At 40.6% G+C, this 18,373-nt stretch overlaps 1 protein-coding gene across 13 annotated transcripts in view; it reads left to right on the top strand.

The window, feature by feature from the left end:
* Positions 1-18,373, top strand: part of KIF21A (kinesin family member 21A) — a 121,215-nt gene that overhangs the window by 76,455 nt on the left and 26,387 nt on the right. For 7 of the 13 annotated variants that reach the window (XM_058655862.1, XM_058655866.1, XM_058655859.1 and 4 more), the window contains exons 11-20: positions 1,189-1,389; positions 11,852-11,942; positions 12,329-12,446; positions 13,193-13,381; positions 14,247-14,446; positions 15,290-15,397; positions 17,035-17,103; positions 17,202-17,416; positions 17,560-17,713; positions 17,854-18,048. In XM_058655862.1, the coding sequence (XP_058511845.1) occupies positions 1,189-1,389; positions 11,852-11,942; positions 12,329-12,446; positions 13,193-13,381; positions 14,247-14,446; positions 15,290-15,397; positions 17,035-17,103; positions 17,202-17,416; positions 17,560-17,713; positions 17,854-18,048 (1,540 nt within the window). Of the gene's footprint in view, positions 1-1,188; positions 1,390-7,673; positions 7,713-11,851; positions 11,943-12,328; positions 12,447-13,192; positions 13,382-14,246; positions 14,447-15,289; positions 15,398-17,034; positions 17,104-17,201; positions 17,417-17,559; positions 17,714-17,853; positions 18,049-18,373 lie in introns of all 13 variants that reach the window. The other 6 variants (XM_058655858.1, XM_058655857.1, XM_058655867.1 and 3 more) reach the window with 1 other exon arrangement.

Here is an 18,373-nt window from a genome sequence, read left to right as displayed (position 1 = left end):
CTCAAATGAAATCATTTAATTAATGTGGGAGTTGTTGCATAACTATTCAGCTATTTAAGCATACAGTGATTGTTCTCCTATGTGATATAAGGTATATAATGTAGCAGTTTCATTACAGAACACTCAAGACACTGAAATGTGTATTTACCATTTTAATACACCATATCACTAGCTGATTTTTGAGATTCCTGAACAAATGTGGTAGATAATGAAAAATCACTATGCTGACCAGGTCTGCCAGAGTTTGGTGACTGAAGATAATCTAGTGTCTTCCTCTGAAATACTTGAGCATAGGGCAGATGTGCTTAACAATGCATTGTGAAACAGAGGGAGGTGGTGTTGCCTTCTGTTTAGCTTGATCTCAATCAGCTTTGTACTGAATTAGCCTTGGATATCCATTACATTCAGGTAGACAGTTGGGTTCCTGATAGTTTAAAACAAGTTGATGCAGAGAGAATGCTCCAGAGGACTCTGACTGACATGGCAGCTAGCCTAGGCTGCTTTTGGTTCTCAAAATTCTGTGTTTTCACATGGGAATAACAGCAGGCACATTATTCGCTTGTCATTATTAGGGCTGCTTGAACAAACAAAAGAGTGTTTTCAGTTATAATACTCAGGTTTCCTTGGAGATATCATCTTTTCCCACACCGTATTCAGGAGCCAGATGTCTGTCAGCCAGTGAGGGGCGAGTTTGACTAGCGAGGTTTTGGACATGCTATTACCGTGCAGTGAATGAGCAACTGGAACTGAGGGGACCATGCTGCCTGTGTATTTTCAGTTTGAATAGTGGGTTTTCAAAGCAGGAACAACTGTTGCCCACTGGCCACAGTTCAATTTAATTACTGTTGACATGTAAAGATGAGGAGTTCTTTGGACCACCAAGGATGTGATTTCAAATGTATCAGTCAGGGAATTTTACAATGTCGTATGTATTAACGTTTGTGAAGACAATTATTTAAGCAACTTTACCCTGTAGCCATATTGAAATACATTTGGGGAAGATTTCAGCCTGAAAAGGCACACATCTGAGATGTTTCCTGTTTGTTCTCAACGCAGACAGATTGACAGAGACAGAAAGGAACGGTGCCTGTGCTGCTCCAGCATCCAGAAAGAAGTGCTTACGGTGGTCAACTTTATGTTTAAATAGTTCCCTATTTAAATATGTATATATATGTATTTTTCCAATAGGGCCAAGTTACTAGAAAGCGAAGCTGTGAATGAGAACCTCCGGAAAAACTTGACGAGGGCCACAGCAAGATCACCGTATTTCAGTGGGCCATCAACATTCTCTCCTCTGTTGTCCTCGGACAAAGAAACCATTGAAATTATAGATCTAGCGAAAAAAGATTTAGAGAAGCTAAAAAGGAAGGAAAAGAAGAAGAAAAGAAGGTAGTAACAAAATTACTGTTACACGAATCTGTTGCTATTTTGATTTGTAATTACAGTGAATATTTGTAGTCTGGTAAGTATACTAGTGTGATAAATTATTTAAATTTACGGACAATAACTATATACTTTTTAATGCCCTCTCTCACTTTGTCTGTAAGAACAATTGAGTGCAACAATATGGTAATGGATTTATTTAAATTGTGACAGGTGAAATTACTGTTAGAAATTATTTGAATTCTCCTAATAGCTGCTGTTGCATTCTGTTCATCTCCTCTGCCTGCTTGTGTGTGAAGCTTACTGTATCATTTCGACTCAGGGTTTCTTTGTTTTCTTTTGCCCATCTCCTAAAGCAATCATATGATCTCATAGACATGCTCATTTCCATCTAAATTAGTTTAACTGAAGGCTAAACTAATTCATCAGATTGTCATTTAGTGTCATTTGGTCTCTAGTGTTTTCTGTCATCTGATTTGGTTCTATTAGAGTTACTCATGGTATTTTAGACTTTTTGAATCCTCTAACCCATAGTCCTTCAACTTCTCACCGTTTTTGGAGGCTTTCTTTCCGTTGTGGCCTGGTAACATCTCCCTCTGAAATTAGCTTGGTGCAGAGAAGCAAAAGAAAATGAAATCTGACCACTTGTAATGTGTGCGTGGTTAAATATTCCTAAGCTCTCTACATGCTTGCATATTGATTCTGTAGTGCAGTCATGTTAATTACTGACAGCATGTTTTGAACACACCCGTCAAATTCAATTTAAGCATTTTTGGCTAGATATTCAAAAGGATACAAAGCCGTCTTATCTGTTCACAAGGTTTGTTATGAGGGGAGTGTTTTGTTGGATTATTGTTGACATTTATTAAATGCTATTATGCTTACTTTATTTAGAAATACATTTAAGAAATCAGGCATTTCATCTCTAAACAGTTTGTCAATCAAAGCTATTAGAAATTTGAATTCTTCAAGTTGACTCTACTCCTTGAATTAAGAATGTGTGATTATTATAATTAAAACAAGGTGTTACACATTTACAGATAGGGGGCATTCCTGCCGAAAGTTCATTTTTGAGATTTTAATGTCTTCTGAGATGGTTTTCGTGGGTAGCTGGCTGTGGCAGTGTTAAGAAATGTAAAGTGATCCGCTCTCCTCCTACAGAAAGCAATTAAGACAAGTAATGATCACGGGATTCCTGAAGCTAGTGTTTCCCAACATACTGCCCGAGTGAACAGGAGACTTTTGCACATGACTTGTCATTGACTTGCGAAATCTAATCCTGTGGTTGGTAAAAGTGTCAGGTGGACTTGTTTCTATGCGCTGGATGGTTTGTAAGCAAAGGTGTATTTCTCAAGGCCTTGAACCCATGTTTCCCTTATCTTCTGAGATAAATGTGAACCTATTGCTTTAGTCACCTGTTGAATATGGAATATAGAAAGTCCCTAGGAATCTCAATAGAATTGTTGCCTTGGATGTACATATAGTAGTGATAGGTACCCCAAATTAAGACTTCTGAGTCAGATTGTTTTTGTGATAATGCTGGGTAAGTAGTACTAATGCCAAGGCATATAATTATTAAGGTGTGTCTTTGTTACTTTACTATTGGACTCCTATCCTTTGTAAAGTAGATAAAATTAAAGTAAAGCAGTAGTTATTTCAAGGTGGGAAATTGTGATCAATTCAATGATTCTCATACATGTTAATTATTATGATAAAATAATAGTAAATGTCAAGTTGTAAGAACTCACTAATCAGCTCATTTAAATATAAATTTAAACACTGAAATATAAATATTTTCTTGGAAATAAAAAAGTTATTTTCTAACAAAAGGAAATATAATTAAAGGTAAAATTTTTGTAATAAGAATGAAGCCAAATAAGAAGTACAAACATAGACTAAGAAAAAACTTATATTTCTCCCAAATTAATACGCCTGTAGAATGCTTTATTGAAACTGCTGTCAAGCATTTTCTTCCTTTTTTAATTTATTTTTATTGGAAAGGCAGATATATATAGGGGAGGAGGTATAGAGAGGAAGATCTTCTGTCCAATGGTTCACTTTCCAAGTGGCCGCAATGGCTGGAGTTGAGCTAATCCAAAGCCAGGAGCCAGGAGCTTCTTCCTGATTTCCCACAAGGCCTTGGACTGTCATTGTTTGCTTTCCCAAGCACAACAGGGAGCTGGATGGGAAGTGGGGCTGCTGGGCTTAGAACCCGTGCCCGTATGGAATCCTGGCGTGTTCAAGGCGAAGACTTTAGCTGCTAGGCTATCTCACCAGGCCCTCTGTCAAGCATTTTCAAATACTCCTATAGTGTATCTTTTACAACTCCTACCTATATAATTAGTGAGAAATATAATTCACTAGTAAAGTTACTTTGTTTGATAAATACTGCCTGGATAGCATGTTTTATTAAAATCTTGAGGGAAATTTATGAGTTTACATTATTATTTATAAAAAATATATAGAAGTTAATAGAATTTGTCTTAACACTAAAATGAGGTGTTATTTTATGTTAGAAATAACAATACCGTTTTATATAGTTTGATAAGCATTTAGCTTGTTGTATTTTGGTCCAAATAATTTTTGCTATATGTCAGGAAAAGTTTCTATGTTAAAAATACAGATAAACTTTCTTTTTAGTCAAAGAATGAACAGTGAGCAAACAGTAAATCGAGAGTTCAGAAATGGTTCTGATGACAGGTGCTTTATGATTTTCGAAGGATTCCTTGTGGGTGAAAACTCCTGTCTGAGTGTGTTGGTATTGGCTGCATTGAGTCAGATGTCTTATATTTCATCTCTTTCATCAGGAGCATATTACAAAGTTCCAAATTTCAATTCATTACAAATGTGGAGGTTAGGACTAATTTTTCTTTAGAGAAGTTTACATATACGTGATGTCCCGCTTACTTGCATGAGATGCAGGTGTGGCTGGGGCGGTTCAGAGGCGAGAGGGAGAGGTCAGTTAGACCAAGGTGCTTTTTCCTTTTCTGAGCCACAGCTAATTTTGGATGGGGGCTGGTGTAGCCCTCTATTCTTATGTCCACTTTTTAATTAATTTATTTCTAACTTTAGATGATGGTTAACATAGTTGATCAGAATGGGGTGGATCAAGGGTTAGGGAAAATATGGGTGTAATCATTTTGTACAAACTTTCTGTTTCTCCTTGCTCCTGGAGGTAGGGGGAATGAAGGGGAGATGCCGTACCTAGTCCCCCAACTGCTACAGTGCCCAGGGATGGAGAATGGCCACCCAGTATCAAGCCAGGGTCCCAATGTGGCTCATTCTCTGAGGGTTCTGTCCAGGTGGTTTTGATAGTCTTGAAATGCTGTCAATCTTGCTGATGCAAGGATGTGTAAACCCTTTCAATGTCCACTGGCTGACAGAATCAACTGCAGGGTCTCCATTCGCCCAGATATTTGCTGTCATCATTTGGCTGGGGTAGTTGTCCAATTTGTTTTATGTCCATTTCTCACACAAGCCTGTCTCCAGCCATGCCCAATCCCCGGAATTCTCCCGGTTTCAAAATCATCTGTTCTTCCATCTTCCTGAATTCAGCCTCATGACTGTCTGAAGGCGATTCATGCCCCCTGGAAAAGACTGGCAACCAATAGAAGCTGCTTTTCTAAGGGTGTTTGTAGTTTTTGAGAAAGGAGCTATGAATCCAAACAGTGAAATCTCAGGCAGTATAACCTAATAAAAATAGAAAAAAAAATAAGAATCAACTCCTCCTGCTTTCTGTATCCCCCTCACTCCCCTCCCACCATTTCCCTGCATATTGTCACAGTAGCATAGCTTTTTAGTGAGTCACAAGTGTAACACTCTGCTGTCTAAATGTATCATGATATTATAGGTAGAGGCAGTGGTAGAAAGTCTAGTATCAACTCGTCAAGGTGTATTTCACAGTTTCTGGGGAGTCCCCCTTTTACTTGGGCGTAGAGATGCATACTGCAAAGTAATCAGACTTCCCTTGTGTCCATTTCATAGTTCATCAGTGAGACAGTCCCAGAAGGGCAAATACCATATGTTCTCTCTGATATAAGGCAACCTTCATGCAACATGCAAAACATAGATATATGGGGGAAGATGTTTTCTAAACTTCGAGGCTTCACCCTGGGACTGGTTCTCTGAAGCTGCCCTGAGGTTCGTGGTAGCATCCCTGTTCCCCTAACTTCCGTGTTGTGTAAGTCACTTGGGTATGTGTAGCTGGGTTCTATGGTGGCAGCCACAGGGCCTCCGACGGTGGACGATGGAGGAGGTGGTGGGAGGAGCAGCAGCCCCGGGCTCACATGATGTCTGAACCTGCATTGGTGCGTTAGCAGCTTGCCCCAAGTCCTGCTGACGTCTGCTCATCCTCTCCTGCCCATGTCTTGTCTGAGCTGTAGTCAGTAGCCAAGAGATGAGGTTCTAAGGTTTGCACTTTTGCTTCTTAGTGCTGATTTTCTGTTAAGCTGTAAAATAATGCAGAGATGTAGACAGTAGGAAAATAAGGGGTGTCTAGGGTCCTGGCTGCCCCGTTAACTGGGTGATTTACCTCTGATGACTTGACTGGACTGTGCTGCCCATTGTTCAGGCACACAGATGCTGAGATTGGTTGGCAGCAAGGATCTCTTCTCCTCTTAGTCACAGAGAAGGATTATTGTGGAAATAAAAATTGAAATAAAAACTGAGCTCCAGTAGATGATGGCGACACAGCAGGGCTGCGTTACTTCCCTGCCCCTCGGCTGCCTTTGTGAACTGTTGATTGCTGGAGAGGCGATCAGGGACGCATTTCAGCATCACTTGTTAGTTTAGACACTTGTCATGTATACATTTGAATAAAAAGTTGAGCTATCTACAAGGGACCTTTATCCTTTGAAATATGGTATCTCATGATTATTGGAATCTAGCCTGCTTACTATTCTTAGCGAGTATGGACAAAGAGAATCTATCGCTCACACATTCAGCCTCTTGCTTTTGGATATCTAGCTTTAAATGACTTGGAATATAAAAAACTTCACTTGTCTATCAGACTGCACTCTGGATTGGGTGGCACTGGTTGGCAACTGGAAGTACAGATTTCTTTTCTTTTCTGGTTATAATACTAGGCCCTGACCCAGGTAGTTATCACTTTGTATACTTCCTGGAAAGATTGCTAGCCTCATCTTGCAATAACATGATAGAGGATGACTTTAAAAAAAACAGTCACAGACTCATGAATTAAAATCATATGTGACCTCATCTTTTATAAATCCATGTAAAAATAGACTTGATGAAATAATTCATATCTGAGATTCAGTTGCTTCATTTCATTAAGTATTGGAAATTCCAAAAAAAAAATTTTGGAATTCTAGAAAAGGGATACTACATCCATATTGATATATATTCTTTGACAGAGTCTAGCATATCTACGTTTCTTTGTCTACATGACAACGCCTGGAGTACAGTACATTCCACCGAGTAAAGATATCTGTGTGTGTTGCATGTTCATTAAATTATATTACAAAGGTGTTAACTACAAATCTAAAGTCTTACACCTTTGTGATTTAAAAAAAAAAACTTTACTAGAGGAAAGTACTGTATTTCTTATTTTTGACCACTTTTGCTGTAGATATTCCTTTTTCATGGATAATTTATAACAACTAGTATGATATAATCTTTAACCCTGTGGAGATTTTATTTTTAATTATTAGAATCAGTCTTTATCATTGACCTCGTAACAACCATGTTTGTTTGCCCGTCATACCATTTCATATATAATTCTGAAATAGGATTTATTTTTTTAGAGATAGTGATGTTTGCATGTACTATATTAAAACTGAAAGTAAGTTTTCAAGAGTAGAATCTTTGTAGTGTTAGTGATATTTCCGTATTTATGGTATAAAGGCATTACTTTGTGAAATTGTTTGAATGATGCCATGAAAAGATCTTCTGTAAAGGTTTAAAAGGAAGAGGATCTTATTGAATGTGGACTTTTCTGGAGAAGCTGAAAAAAGTGGCTCGTTTCAGAATGATCAAAGCCTTGGCATCCAGGTGCTCAGCAAACGTGGGACTCAGTGGTCCCGCTGAGCACTTCAGCCCAGAGTCTAGACACTCTTGTTAGGCATGATGCCGTATGGTTTCCTACTTACCTTTTATTCATTCAAAATGTATTGCCTTTTTACTGTGTATTGTCCTTTGATGATATCTTTTACATTTATTTTGAAGTCTTCAAGCTCATGTATCATTTTTACCTCCTTACCACTCTCGCCTTTTACTGTCGGGTTTGTCCTTCATTGGCTTGGCTTCCAATACTGTGCCTCGTGGTTTTGAAGGCTACAGAAACTTGAGGAAAGCAGTCGAGAAGAAAGAAGGTTGGAATATTTCCCAGGTTTTTCCTTAAAATGTCATTTACATACTTAGTTGCCGTGCACAAGGAAATGTGTTATAGAATTGTAGATTGTTTCAGACTAGATAAACTGGGTGCTCCTAAAAGGAATTGTGATTTTGTAAAAAAAAAAAAAAAAAAAAAAATCACAAAATGCCAAAACATCTTTTAAACATGGGATTTTGAAAAACAAAAATGTTACTATTTGTATTTAGATTCAGTCAATTTCAAGTAATTTTGAGCTGTCATAATTATAATGGTAACTTCCTTACCCTTTTTATGACCCCCAAATACCACTGATTAAAAAAAGTGAGTAATTGGTTTGTTGCTCAGAAACTTGTGAGCAGGAGGGAAGTTATTAATTGGGTGGAGTTTGACATTTTGCTTCTATATGTACGGTCATGGGATTAACCCTGCCTCCTGTGTCCCTTATGTGGTGTAATCTTATTTAAAACCCACATTGAAATGACAGAAAATCAAAAGGAAATTGTGGCCTTACTCCAGCTAAAATTTGCAGAGAATTCCCAAGCTTGAAATAGAAAAAAGCAGTTTTTTGCTTTTAAAATGTACATGAAATGGATAAAAAAAAAATTGAGACAGTAAAATTTGAAAACAGAATTTCTTGAGCGAACTTTGTGAACCCTGTGTTGGTAGCATTTTGTACTTTGTTGTTTTGGAATTATGACTATTTACAAAGAATCAAGTGGCTTTTGCTTCTTATCAGAACTTGTCTTTTTAAAAATTATTTATTTTATTTTTATTGGAAGGTCAGACATACAGAGAGGAGGAGAGACAGAGAGGAAGATCTTCCATCCGATGACTCACTTCCCAAGTGGTCACAACAGCCAGAGCTGAGCCAATTTAAAGCCTGGAGCCAGGAGCCTCTTCCAGGTCTCCTTTGCAGGTCCAGGGTCCCAAGGCTTTAGGCTGTCCTCGACTGCTTTCCCAGGCCACAAGCAGGGAGCTGCATGGGAAGTGGGGCTGCCGGGATTAGAACCAGTGCCCATATCGTTTCCTGGCACGTGTGAGGTGAGGACCTCAGCCGCTAGGCCACTGCACTCTTGTTTTAGTAGATTTTTCTCAACTGACTTTTGCTAGATAAAATCTTCAAAATGTTTAAGAAAATAAACTCATTTACAAAGAATATTTGAATATTTTAGAAGCAAAACGTTAGAAATTTTATGTCTTTAATAGGGATTTGAGAACTTCCACTATGCAGTTAAATATCGAAATGTATTGAAACTTACTGTTTTAATTTTCTGTAACTTAATTGTTTATATTCCACAATATAATTCCGTGATTTAAATGTTATCTTTTTCTCATTTCTGCACCTTTACCCCTTAAATTCGTAACTTTGTAAAAAAAAGTATTCAGTAATTTTCTAATTACAGCTATCAGTAACATTAGAACTCACCTGATCAATACATATTTTTCCATTGGAATTAATCATTACATTTGTGCAATTCTTCTAAATGGAAAAGTAAGGTGCCCTGTTAAAGCTGTGTGTGGAAGCACCTTATTAAAACGTTACGATAGTCAAGGCCTTTCGGTGTCCCCATTCCTCTGCAGCCGAAGGACAAAAGCAGAGCAGTCCGGGTTCCAGGCGACGGCTCAGCCTGGACAAGGTTGGCCACCTCCTGGGGAAGGCCCGTGCCCGGCAGCCGCTGCTTCAGCAGGACTGAGGTGGACATGCCACTCTGCAGCTCTGGCTGCATCGTAGGTGTTCCTGGCCCGTGAGCTGGACTTTGCGTGCAAGGTTCTGGAATATGACCCGGGAGTCAGGATCCCAGTTTTAGTTCCCGCCAGTGAATCAGCTTCCTCAGGCCGCAGTTTCTCTTTGGTTTGTCCGTTGAAAGAGTTAATAGCCAATGTTCCTTCCAGCTCCCAAGAGTCTGATTTCATGTGAAGTGCAAATTTAAATAGCATCCTTTGCTGATTTATTTATTTAGATATCAATATGCCTCAGTTTATCAAGGAAAGCTTGAATGATGGGGTACAAAGATAAATATCAACTGGTATCTTATGAGTTTACACTTAAAAGTTTATACTTTGATTTGTAAAAGGTGAATTAAGCACGCCAAGTTATGTTGCTGAGTTTTTTGCTGTATTAGAGTAACATGAACACTCGTGAGTTAATATGTAAGTGAGTATTATGTGTTAAACTGTATATTGGTGAGTTGGAGTCATGTGTTCAGGGGTTATAATCCTGAGTGAAAGGGAGTTGGGGGTGGAGGTCATGAAAGGACTGAGGCCAAGGCTGTGACTGCTAGTGAGGGCAGAGACCTGCTGACGCTCTCCCTCCCGGCCCTCACCTCCAGCAGGGGCACTGCTGGGGCAGGGGTTGTTGGCCCTCTCACTGTGACTGCGTGGAGGGAGACTTCTCCCAGGAGGTTCAGCCTGGACTGTGTGCTGGTGCAGTCAGCCGTCCTGGCATGCCATGGACAACCCAAGGAGGCGCTCTATGTATCACATAGTATGATTTGTTGTTGGCCCTAAAGGCGCTTCTAGATATTTCCCAGTGATCAGGTTGGTTTTTCTGTGGCACAGTGATTTGATCCACAGTAGTCGTGGATCCTGAGCTGACTGTTCTAGTTGGTTTTGTTTTATTCACCTTGCTGCTGGTCCTTCCCTTTTAGTCCAGGGATGTGCTGTCTTCCAGGTAGCTTTATGCATCTTTCAGTTATATTCTGCTTTTCAGCACTAACTGGTGCAAGAGACACACAGGCGCGTCAGTCTGAACTGCTCAGGCGTAGTTCACAGGAGTTGATTCATTTGCAGGTGTACTGTCGGGTGTTGGGCCCTCCTTACGATGTCATCCTGAGCCAATCATGAGTCTCCCTGCCTGCTTGAGGCTCACAGTCTAGGAGAAGAGTAGATACTCAATACACAAAAGTAGCAAGCCACAAAAAATACTGACAGGGAAAGATACTATTTTCATGTTGATCTGAGCACAAAAATATCAGACAAGTCTGGAATTAAACTTCAGAGTTAAGAGATAATAATAGGGCTATAATGAAATTAAAATTTTCACTTAGAAGCTAAAACTAAATCCACATTATTATTTCACAAAGCAGAATACCTGAAGTTATAGCTGCTATGAAGCTGTCCTGATAGGATTTGAAGTTCTTTCTAGAAGAACTTTATGTGGATAATGGTTGCTTGGAGTACTATTTTTATTCTTAATGACTTAATAATGCTAATATAGCACAGAAAAAAATCTTTCACAGGCTTACTGGAAGTTCCCTTTCTTAATTGATTAACTTGATTACATGTGTGCATCTAGTCAGCATGGTTGGTGCTGGTTGTTCAACTCCAAGAGGATGTGATTTGGGTGTGCAGTGAGTTTGTCTGCTGTAACTTTCTCACAGTCACAGGGGTGAATTTGTTTAGCCATCACCCTTTCCTGACATCAGTGTATAGTTCTAGTTGTAGGGACCACGTACAGGTGAAGAGGGCTGCTACATGTGCGATCAAACTTCTGGCAGGCCCTGGAACTTTCCACTCTAAGGGCAGCCTGGCAGCCAGTACTGCTAGCCAAGACGTGTTCTTGAGAACATCATGAGAAGCAAGCCCCGGACTCCGGGGAAGACCCGAGAACAAGGAGCGTGTGCTGACACAGAGGCACAGGAACGCTCACGGGCACAGCCACTGCGGGCACACGGACGGGCGGAGCTACACCCAATCCTCAGGTTGATCATTAGTTGCAGTGAAACATCAGTAGAAAGTGCAGCTCTTATGTTTCTGTATAGGAAGAGCTTAAGATATCCACACAAGAAAGAAAACAATGCTTGAGTTCTTTTGAAATGCAGTAGCTTTGCGTTCTGGCTAGCTGGTTGTTGCTGAGCTGTGCCTCAGCTGTCAGGGAATGTCAGGCTTCGGGGAGGGGGGTGAGCTGTTGCCTCAGTGTTTCCAGACAGTTAGGTGCTCTCCACCATGCAGATCCTCACACCATGGTTGAGCAATGGTTTCTGTTGTTCTCTGAAGCGTTAGGTAGTTTTGCACAGCAAGTGACCCACTTAGCATTGCTTCACACATAATTGATGGTTTTTAAAATTTTGATAGGAAGAATAACTTTCATGTGTAACACTATACTTTCCCATCCCCCTCCTCCTTTTTTTTTTATAGCGTGGCTAATAAAGAAGATAATGCAGATACAGACCAAGAGAAGAAGGAAGACAAGGGGGTTTCAGAGAGAGTGAACAATGAGTTAGAAGTGGTAAGTGTGAATGGATAAATTTGAGCATTTTGTTCCAGAGCAGGTCACTATTGCGGATGATGGTGCTGTGTTCCACGTAGAAAAGGAAGCGGTTTTCATGCATTGAGGTTGAATTATTTCTTTGAGAGCTTCTTTTTAGAAATCTGAGCTGTAAAATAATGGCAGTTCTGTCTAGTGTTACTAGGAAGGCTGTGTGTGAGTGTGTGAGAGAGAATGCTGCAGCATGTGAGAATCTGCTCTAAGAACTAGTAGTAATGATGGAAATTCTTGGAGTAGTTTTTGCACTGATGAAAAGTAAAGCTTTGTTTTTGTGCTTTGTGTTCAGCCATCTCTGACTTCAAGAAGTCCTTGGTTTGTTCTTCTAATGATTTCAAATCACATTTTAGGAAGAGTGCCAAGAAGTGAGTGATCATGAAGATGAGGAAGAGGAGGAGGAAGAGGAAGAAGATGACATTGAAGGGGGTGAAAGCTCTGACGAATCAGATTCGGAGTCCGATGAAAAAGGTACTTAATCTTTAGCACAGAGAAGGAGTTCATTTGGTGAAGTTGTTCAAACCATGGCACAAAACTCCTTTTTTCCCCTTCTCCAATGGAAGCATAATCTTTTTTAGAAAATTTATTTATGGACAAGGAACAAATTCCATGTCTTTCCTATATGCACTGCTCACTCTCACCCTCCCTCCTCTTTCCTTCTTTTTTTTTTTTTTTAATTTTGCTGGTCACATGGTTTCAGCTTACTTTGTAATTACAACCTTCATCCCTGGGTAAATAATGAATTTTAGTAGCAGGTAGAAAGACCTCTGTTACTCAGGAGCATAGCAAGGGCTGAAAACAGTAATCACATCTCAAGATGTCCGTTTCATTCATATACTTTACATTTTTTTCCTTTGGCTCTATTTATCAGTTACTATGAATCCTACAGTATCCACATCATCCATGGTCAGTACGGCCTTACTTCCTAGTGACTTCACTGTTCTTTCTGAGGTCCTCGCACTAGCAGTCACAGGGTCTTTCATTGGCTCTTGTATTCATCCCATTGTTTCTACTTTGGTTTAATACAAGTAACATCTATAGTCCCTGACAAATGGGAAAACTATGATATGCTCATCTTCTCAGGTTTTCATTCGTCCTGATAATTGCCAAGTGAATTCCTGGATGTGTAGATGATGGTGTTTACATTGTGGTTTGAAAACTAGAATTAAGATATTTCACATATTCCTAGTATTTTCACTGTCTTTTTTCATACATAGCCAATTACCAAGCTGACTTAGCGAACATCACTTGTGAAATTGCCATTAAGCAAAAGCTGATTGATGAGCTTGAAAACAGCCAGAAGAGACTGCAGACGCTGAAGAGACAATATGAGGAGAAGCTGATGATGCTGCAACACAAGATCCGGGACACTCAGCTGGAGAGAGACCAGGTGCTTCAGAACCTAGGTGAGGGCTGGCTGGAGCAAGTTCAGATCACATCATTACAAGGGCCTTTCACCCTTTCTTCCTGTAGAAGAGCAAGGCAGAGTATGAGATTTTTATTGAAAAATTCTATACGGCCTGTGAGGATTCCCTGGTTGTATTCGGTGTGAGTTGCAGGTGGGTATTTGTGGGTGTGCTGAGGAAGTTTCTGCTTGGGATGCGTGCGCCTCATGCTGGGGTGTGTGTATTCCATGCATGACTTCGTTCCGCATTCCAGTGAACTGCTCTGTATTCTCTTGATGGGGGAGAGAGGTGAGTCCAACACCCACGTGGGAGACCCGGGTTGGAGTTCTGACTCCTGGCTGTAGCCTGGCCTCGCTCTGGCTGCTACCGACGCTTGGGGAGTGAGCCAAGAGATGGAACATCTCAAAATGCACAGACAGATACTAATTTGTCTCATTATGTTAAATATTATTTATTTTGTTTTTTTCATGCTGTTATCTAGGTTATTTAACTATTTGGTCCAAATGTATGTTTTTCTGTTTTAAATTATGTTGGGAGAAATTATTATTGCCAGAGCTTTGTTATTATTTGTATATATCTGAGAGGTAAAAAGAGACAGAGAAAACTCCTTTTTGCTGTTTCCCTCCCGCCCCAGTGCCTCCAGGCCAAAGCAAGAATTCAATCGGGGGAACATATACATAAGAAAATCAAACTCCAATAATCAGGATTATTAAGAGTGGATAAAAGGGAGGGTTGGTAGGCCTTGTGGCCTCCCAGGGTGTGTTTGAGGGAGCGTCTCTTCCAGGCTGTAAAGTGGCAGCCACTGGGATGTGAGACTCTGTGTCTCACAGAAACAAACCAGTGCAAGCATCCTTTGCTCACTTAGGGTCAGTCGAATCCTACTCAGAAGAAAAGGCCAAAAAAGTGAAGTCTGAGTATGAAAAGAAGCTGCAAGCCATGAACAAGGAGTTGCAGAGACTCCAGGCTGCTCAGAAGGAGCATGCCAGGCTGCTGAAAAATCAGTCTCAGTATGAAAAGCAGTTGAAAAAGCTGCAGCAAGATGTGATGGAAATGAAGAAAACAAAGGTATTGGTCACGTGTTCCGTGAAAGCTGGGTGTGGAAGATGCTGGTGTCGTTTGGGACAAAGCATGTGTAGTGTAGGGAAGAAAGGTAGCAACACACTGTGCTGTCTAGGTTACGGTGTTGTAAGTAACTAGTAGACTTCCTGTGTACCTTTTCCTGGCCCTATACCCGTTCCCTGGGAAGTAAGAACTGTCTTGAATTTGGTATTTATCATTCCCGTAAATTTAAGAAAAATAGATTTCTTCCTCTGACTAAAGAATATATGGGGCCTTCCTTGTTGCTTGTTTTTAAGATTGGATTACTCTTAACCATGAAAATCAGCTTAATTTCCTTAAAACTGATACTGGAATTCCTTTACTGACATGGGAAAGCTTTAGGAAGTAGATTATTGTGTAGTTGCTGAAAACAACCATAGCAATAGCTAAAAGTCATTATGTGATTTCTATATGCCAGGCACCATTACAAGCACTGGGTAGGTACTAGCTTGTGGAATTCTCACAGTAGTCCAATAACATGGAAATACTACCTCCATTTTATAGATGAGAAAGAAAAAACCTAGAGAAATTAAGTAACTACCCCACTAGCATGCAGCTACTGGTGGTATCAAAGTCTCATTCAGGTTATAAAACAGCTGAACATTGACTATGAAAGGCAGAGAGCATGAAGCAATTCAGTGCAAGTGTAACTGAAATAGAAATTATTAATCCTGCCAGAATAGGACTTACCTATTTAAAACAGACAACAAAGCCCTCTGTGTGTGTGTGTGTGTGTAAGTGTTCAGAATTCCAAGAGTTTCTTTTTGTCTGTGTGGTTTGTTTACTGAATGGTGTGTAACCTAATTTTAGGTTCGTCTGATGAAACAAATGAAAGAAGAACAGGAGAAAGCCAGACTGACAGAGTCTAGAAGAAACCGAGAGATTGCACAGCTGAAAAAGGATCAGCGCAAAAGAGATGTGAGTGAGCGCTCGTACCCAGTTACCCAGGAACTCTCATCCTGACGTCTAAAACATCGCTTCGTTGGGGAGGCAGAGAGAAAGGCAGGGATGAGCTCTCACACTCAGGTCCACTCTCCGTCGCTCTGGCGGTCAGCAGGGCTGTGCCGAAGACGCGAGCCAGGCGTTCAGTCTGTGGCTGTGTTTATTCTTTTCCACATATACGGATGTATTTTGGTAATCAGTATATTTGTGTAATTCCAGAGCATTTTGGATTTTGTTTATACCTTATAATCCAGCTGAAATCAGGAAGCACTTTTAACGTTAAAAGAAAATTGAGCTATAATGCATATACCATAAAATGTACCATAAATTTTTTTTTAAAGATTTGTTTATTTTCATTGAAAGGCAGATTTACAGAGAGAGACAGAGAAAAATCTTCTATCCAGTGGTTTATTCCCCAAATGGCTGCAAGTGTTGGAGCTGAGCTGATTCAAAGCCAGGAGTTTCTTCCTGGTCACTCAAATGGGTGCAGGGCCCCAAAGCTTTGGGCCATTCTCCACTGCTTTCCGGGTCATAAGCAGGAAGCTGGATGGGAAGTGGAACAGCCAGGACACAAACCAGCACCCAGATAGGATGCTGACGCTTTGAGGTGGAGGATTAGCCAGTTGAGCCATTATGCCAGCCCCTACTATTTTTTTAACTTTTATTTTATATTATTATTAATTAGACTTTGGGATTTTGCTTGTCCCCAGTCCAAGTCCCCCCCACCACTACGTTCCCCTTATTATTATTGTAATATTCATAAACAGCCATATGACCATCATTGCAGGCATGGACAATGGCAGAGTCCAGCATCCTATTGTCAAAATATAGTTGACAGTTTCAGTGGGAGTCCATCTTTGATCAGGAAGTAGAGATGCATACTGCATTGTATCCTCACATGTGGATATGACAGTCTCCATTACATAATTGCCATACATCCCCTTAAATGAAAAGCCATAATACAAAATCAACAACGGGAAGACAAATAGAAATTTATTTAAATAATAGAATTTAAGTCTTTAATATATTCCTAGCATTTTCCACTGGTCACCGTTACCCAATTCCAGCACATTTTTCGCCACTCCAGATAGAAACCCTACACTCCCTGGCAGTCGTTCTTGGTTGCTGTTCAGCCAGGGACGGCTGTTGATGTCTGTTTTGTATTTGTGGATTTGCCTACTCTGGCCATTTCACACCAGTGCAGTCACCCTTGTTTAACCTTTCCTGTGTGTCTGCTTTCACTCAGCATGACATTTTCAGATTCGCCTATGGGGTAGTGTGTGCCATCACTTCATTTCTTTTATGACTGTGCAGATAAAGCACATTTTGTTGATTCACTTATATACTGGTGACATCTGTGTGAGATTGTATTTGTAAAAGAGAAAATTATTGCACAGAGTAAGCTCTGTGTTCAATAAAGTGTCAGAGAGATGACTTTTATGGCTAGATCAGTATGTGTTTGTATGTGTTAAAATCCAATAGCTATGTGTGTGGGATCCAAGCTTGTTAGCTCAAGTTCTCATACTTTCTCATAAATAGAGAAATGATGTTGGAGTGGAAAATGTTGTATCTTCTGATTTTACTGTTTCACCTTATTTAAAATTATCTTATAGCATCAACTTAGACTTCTGGAGGCCCAAAAAAGAAACCAAGAAGTGATTCTTCGTCGCAAAACTGAAGAGGTAGTATAAACAAGTTAGCCGTTTGGAGATGTTCGGATTGAAATCAGTGAGAGCTTTACAGACTGGAGACAGTACGTTGGTCTCTGTTGCTTTTTCAGGTCACAGCTCTTCGCCGGCAAGTCAGGCCCATGTCAGACAAAGTGGCCGGAAAGGTCACTCGAAAGCTGAGCTCGTCGGATACTGCTGCTCAGGACTCGGGCACCAGTGCAGCTGCCGTGGAAGCGGACACGTCTAGGGCAGGGGCCCAGCAGAAGATGAAAATTCCTGTAGCCAGGGTCCAGGCCTTACCAACACCTGCAGCCAATGGAACCAGGTCTGCATGATTCCGTGCTCCTGGGAGCCTTGTTTCTGTGGGCATTGACACGGATGGTCGTCTCTCAATGAAAAAAATAGCTTGTTTCGCTGGGTGCGCTGGCCTGAGTGCCAGGAGAATTACCTTTGTTTTTATGACTCTAGAAAAAAGTATCAGCGGAAAGGACTGCCTGGCCGAGTGTTCACTTCCAAGACGGCGCGCATGAAGTGGCAGCTGCTTGAGCGCAGGGTCACGGACATCATCATGCAGAAGATGACCATCTCCAACATGGAGGCAGACATGAACCGGCTGCTCACGGTAGGGCATACAGGCAGCGGATGCGTTCCTTGAAAAGTGCGAGACTCACCCAGTTTATATGTATGTTTTTCCAGTTTTGGGTGTACTCTGTACGAGTAGGTGAATAGCATTCCTTAATCTGTAATCTGTGTTTTTCATAGCAACGAGAAGAACTCACGAAAAGACGAGAGAAGCTTTCAATAAGAAGAGAGAAGCTCATCAGGGAGACTGGAGAGGGCGACAAAAATGTGGCCAACATCAGTGAGGAGCTGGAGTCACTGACAGCAAATATAGATTACATCAACGACAGCATCTCCGATTGCCAAGCCAACATCATGCAGATGGAAGAGGCAAAGGTGACACAAAGTATTTACGTATTGCGTACCATTAAACGACCTCGACCTTTTAGAGTAAGGGATTTTCTGTTGATGGGTTATCAATCTTGGATGATCAGATTAACAGATTCTTAGGCTTTAGGTGGAGATCCTTGCCTGATCTCTGGATTTTTCTACTGACTTTGTGGCATTCTTCTTGGCATGTGAGAGGAGTGTTGTTGCTTGTCTCCTGCCGGAGTTTGTCACCGCGCGAATAGGTGTTCTGTTTTCTGTTACATCGTGTATTAGTTGGGGTAGAGACTATACTTTTCATTTCCTAAGCCTTCTCATTAGCTAATCCAGTACC

The sequence above is a fragment of the Ochotona princeps genome, chromosome 27 (genome assembly GCF_030435755.1).
Source record: "Ochotona princeps isolate mOchPri1 chromosome 27, mOchPri1.hap1, whole genome shotgun sequence".
Taxonomy (NCBI): domain Eukaryota; kingdom Metazoa; phylum Chordata; class Mammalia; order Lagomorpha; family Ochotonidae; genus Ochotona; species Ochotona princeps.
The sequence above is the reverse complement of the archived record's forward strand: the minus strand, read 5'-3'. Positions and strand labels throughout refer to the sequence as shown.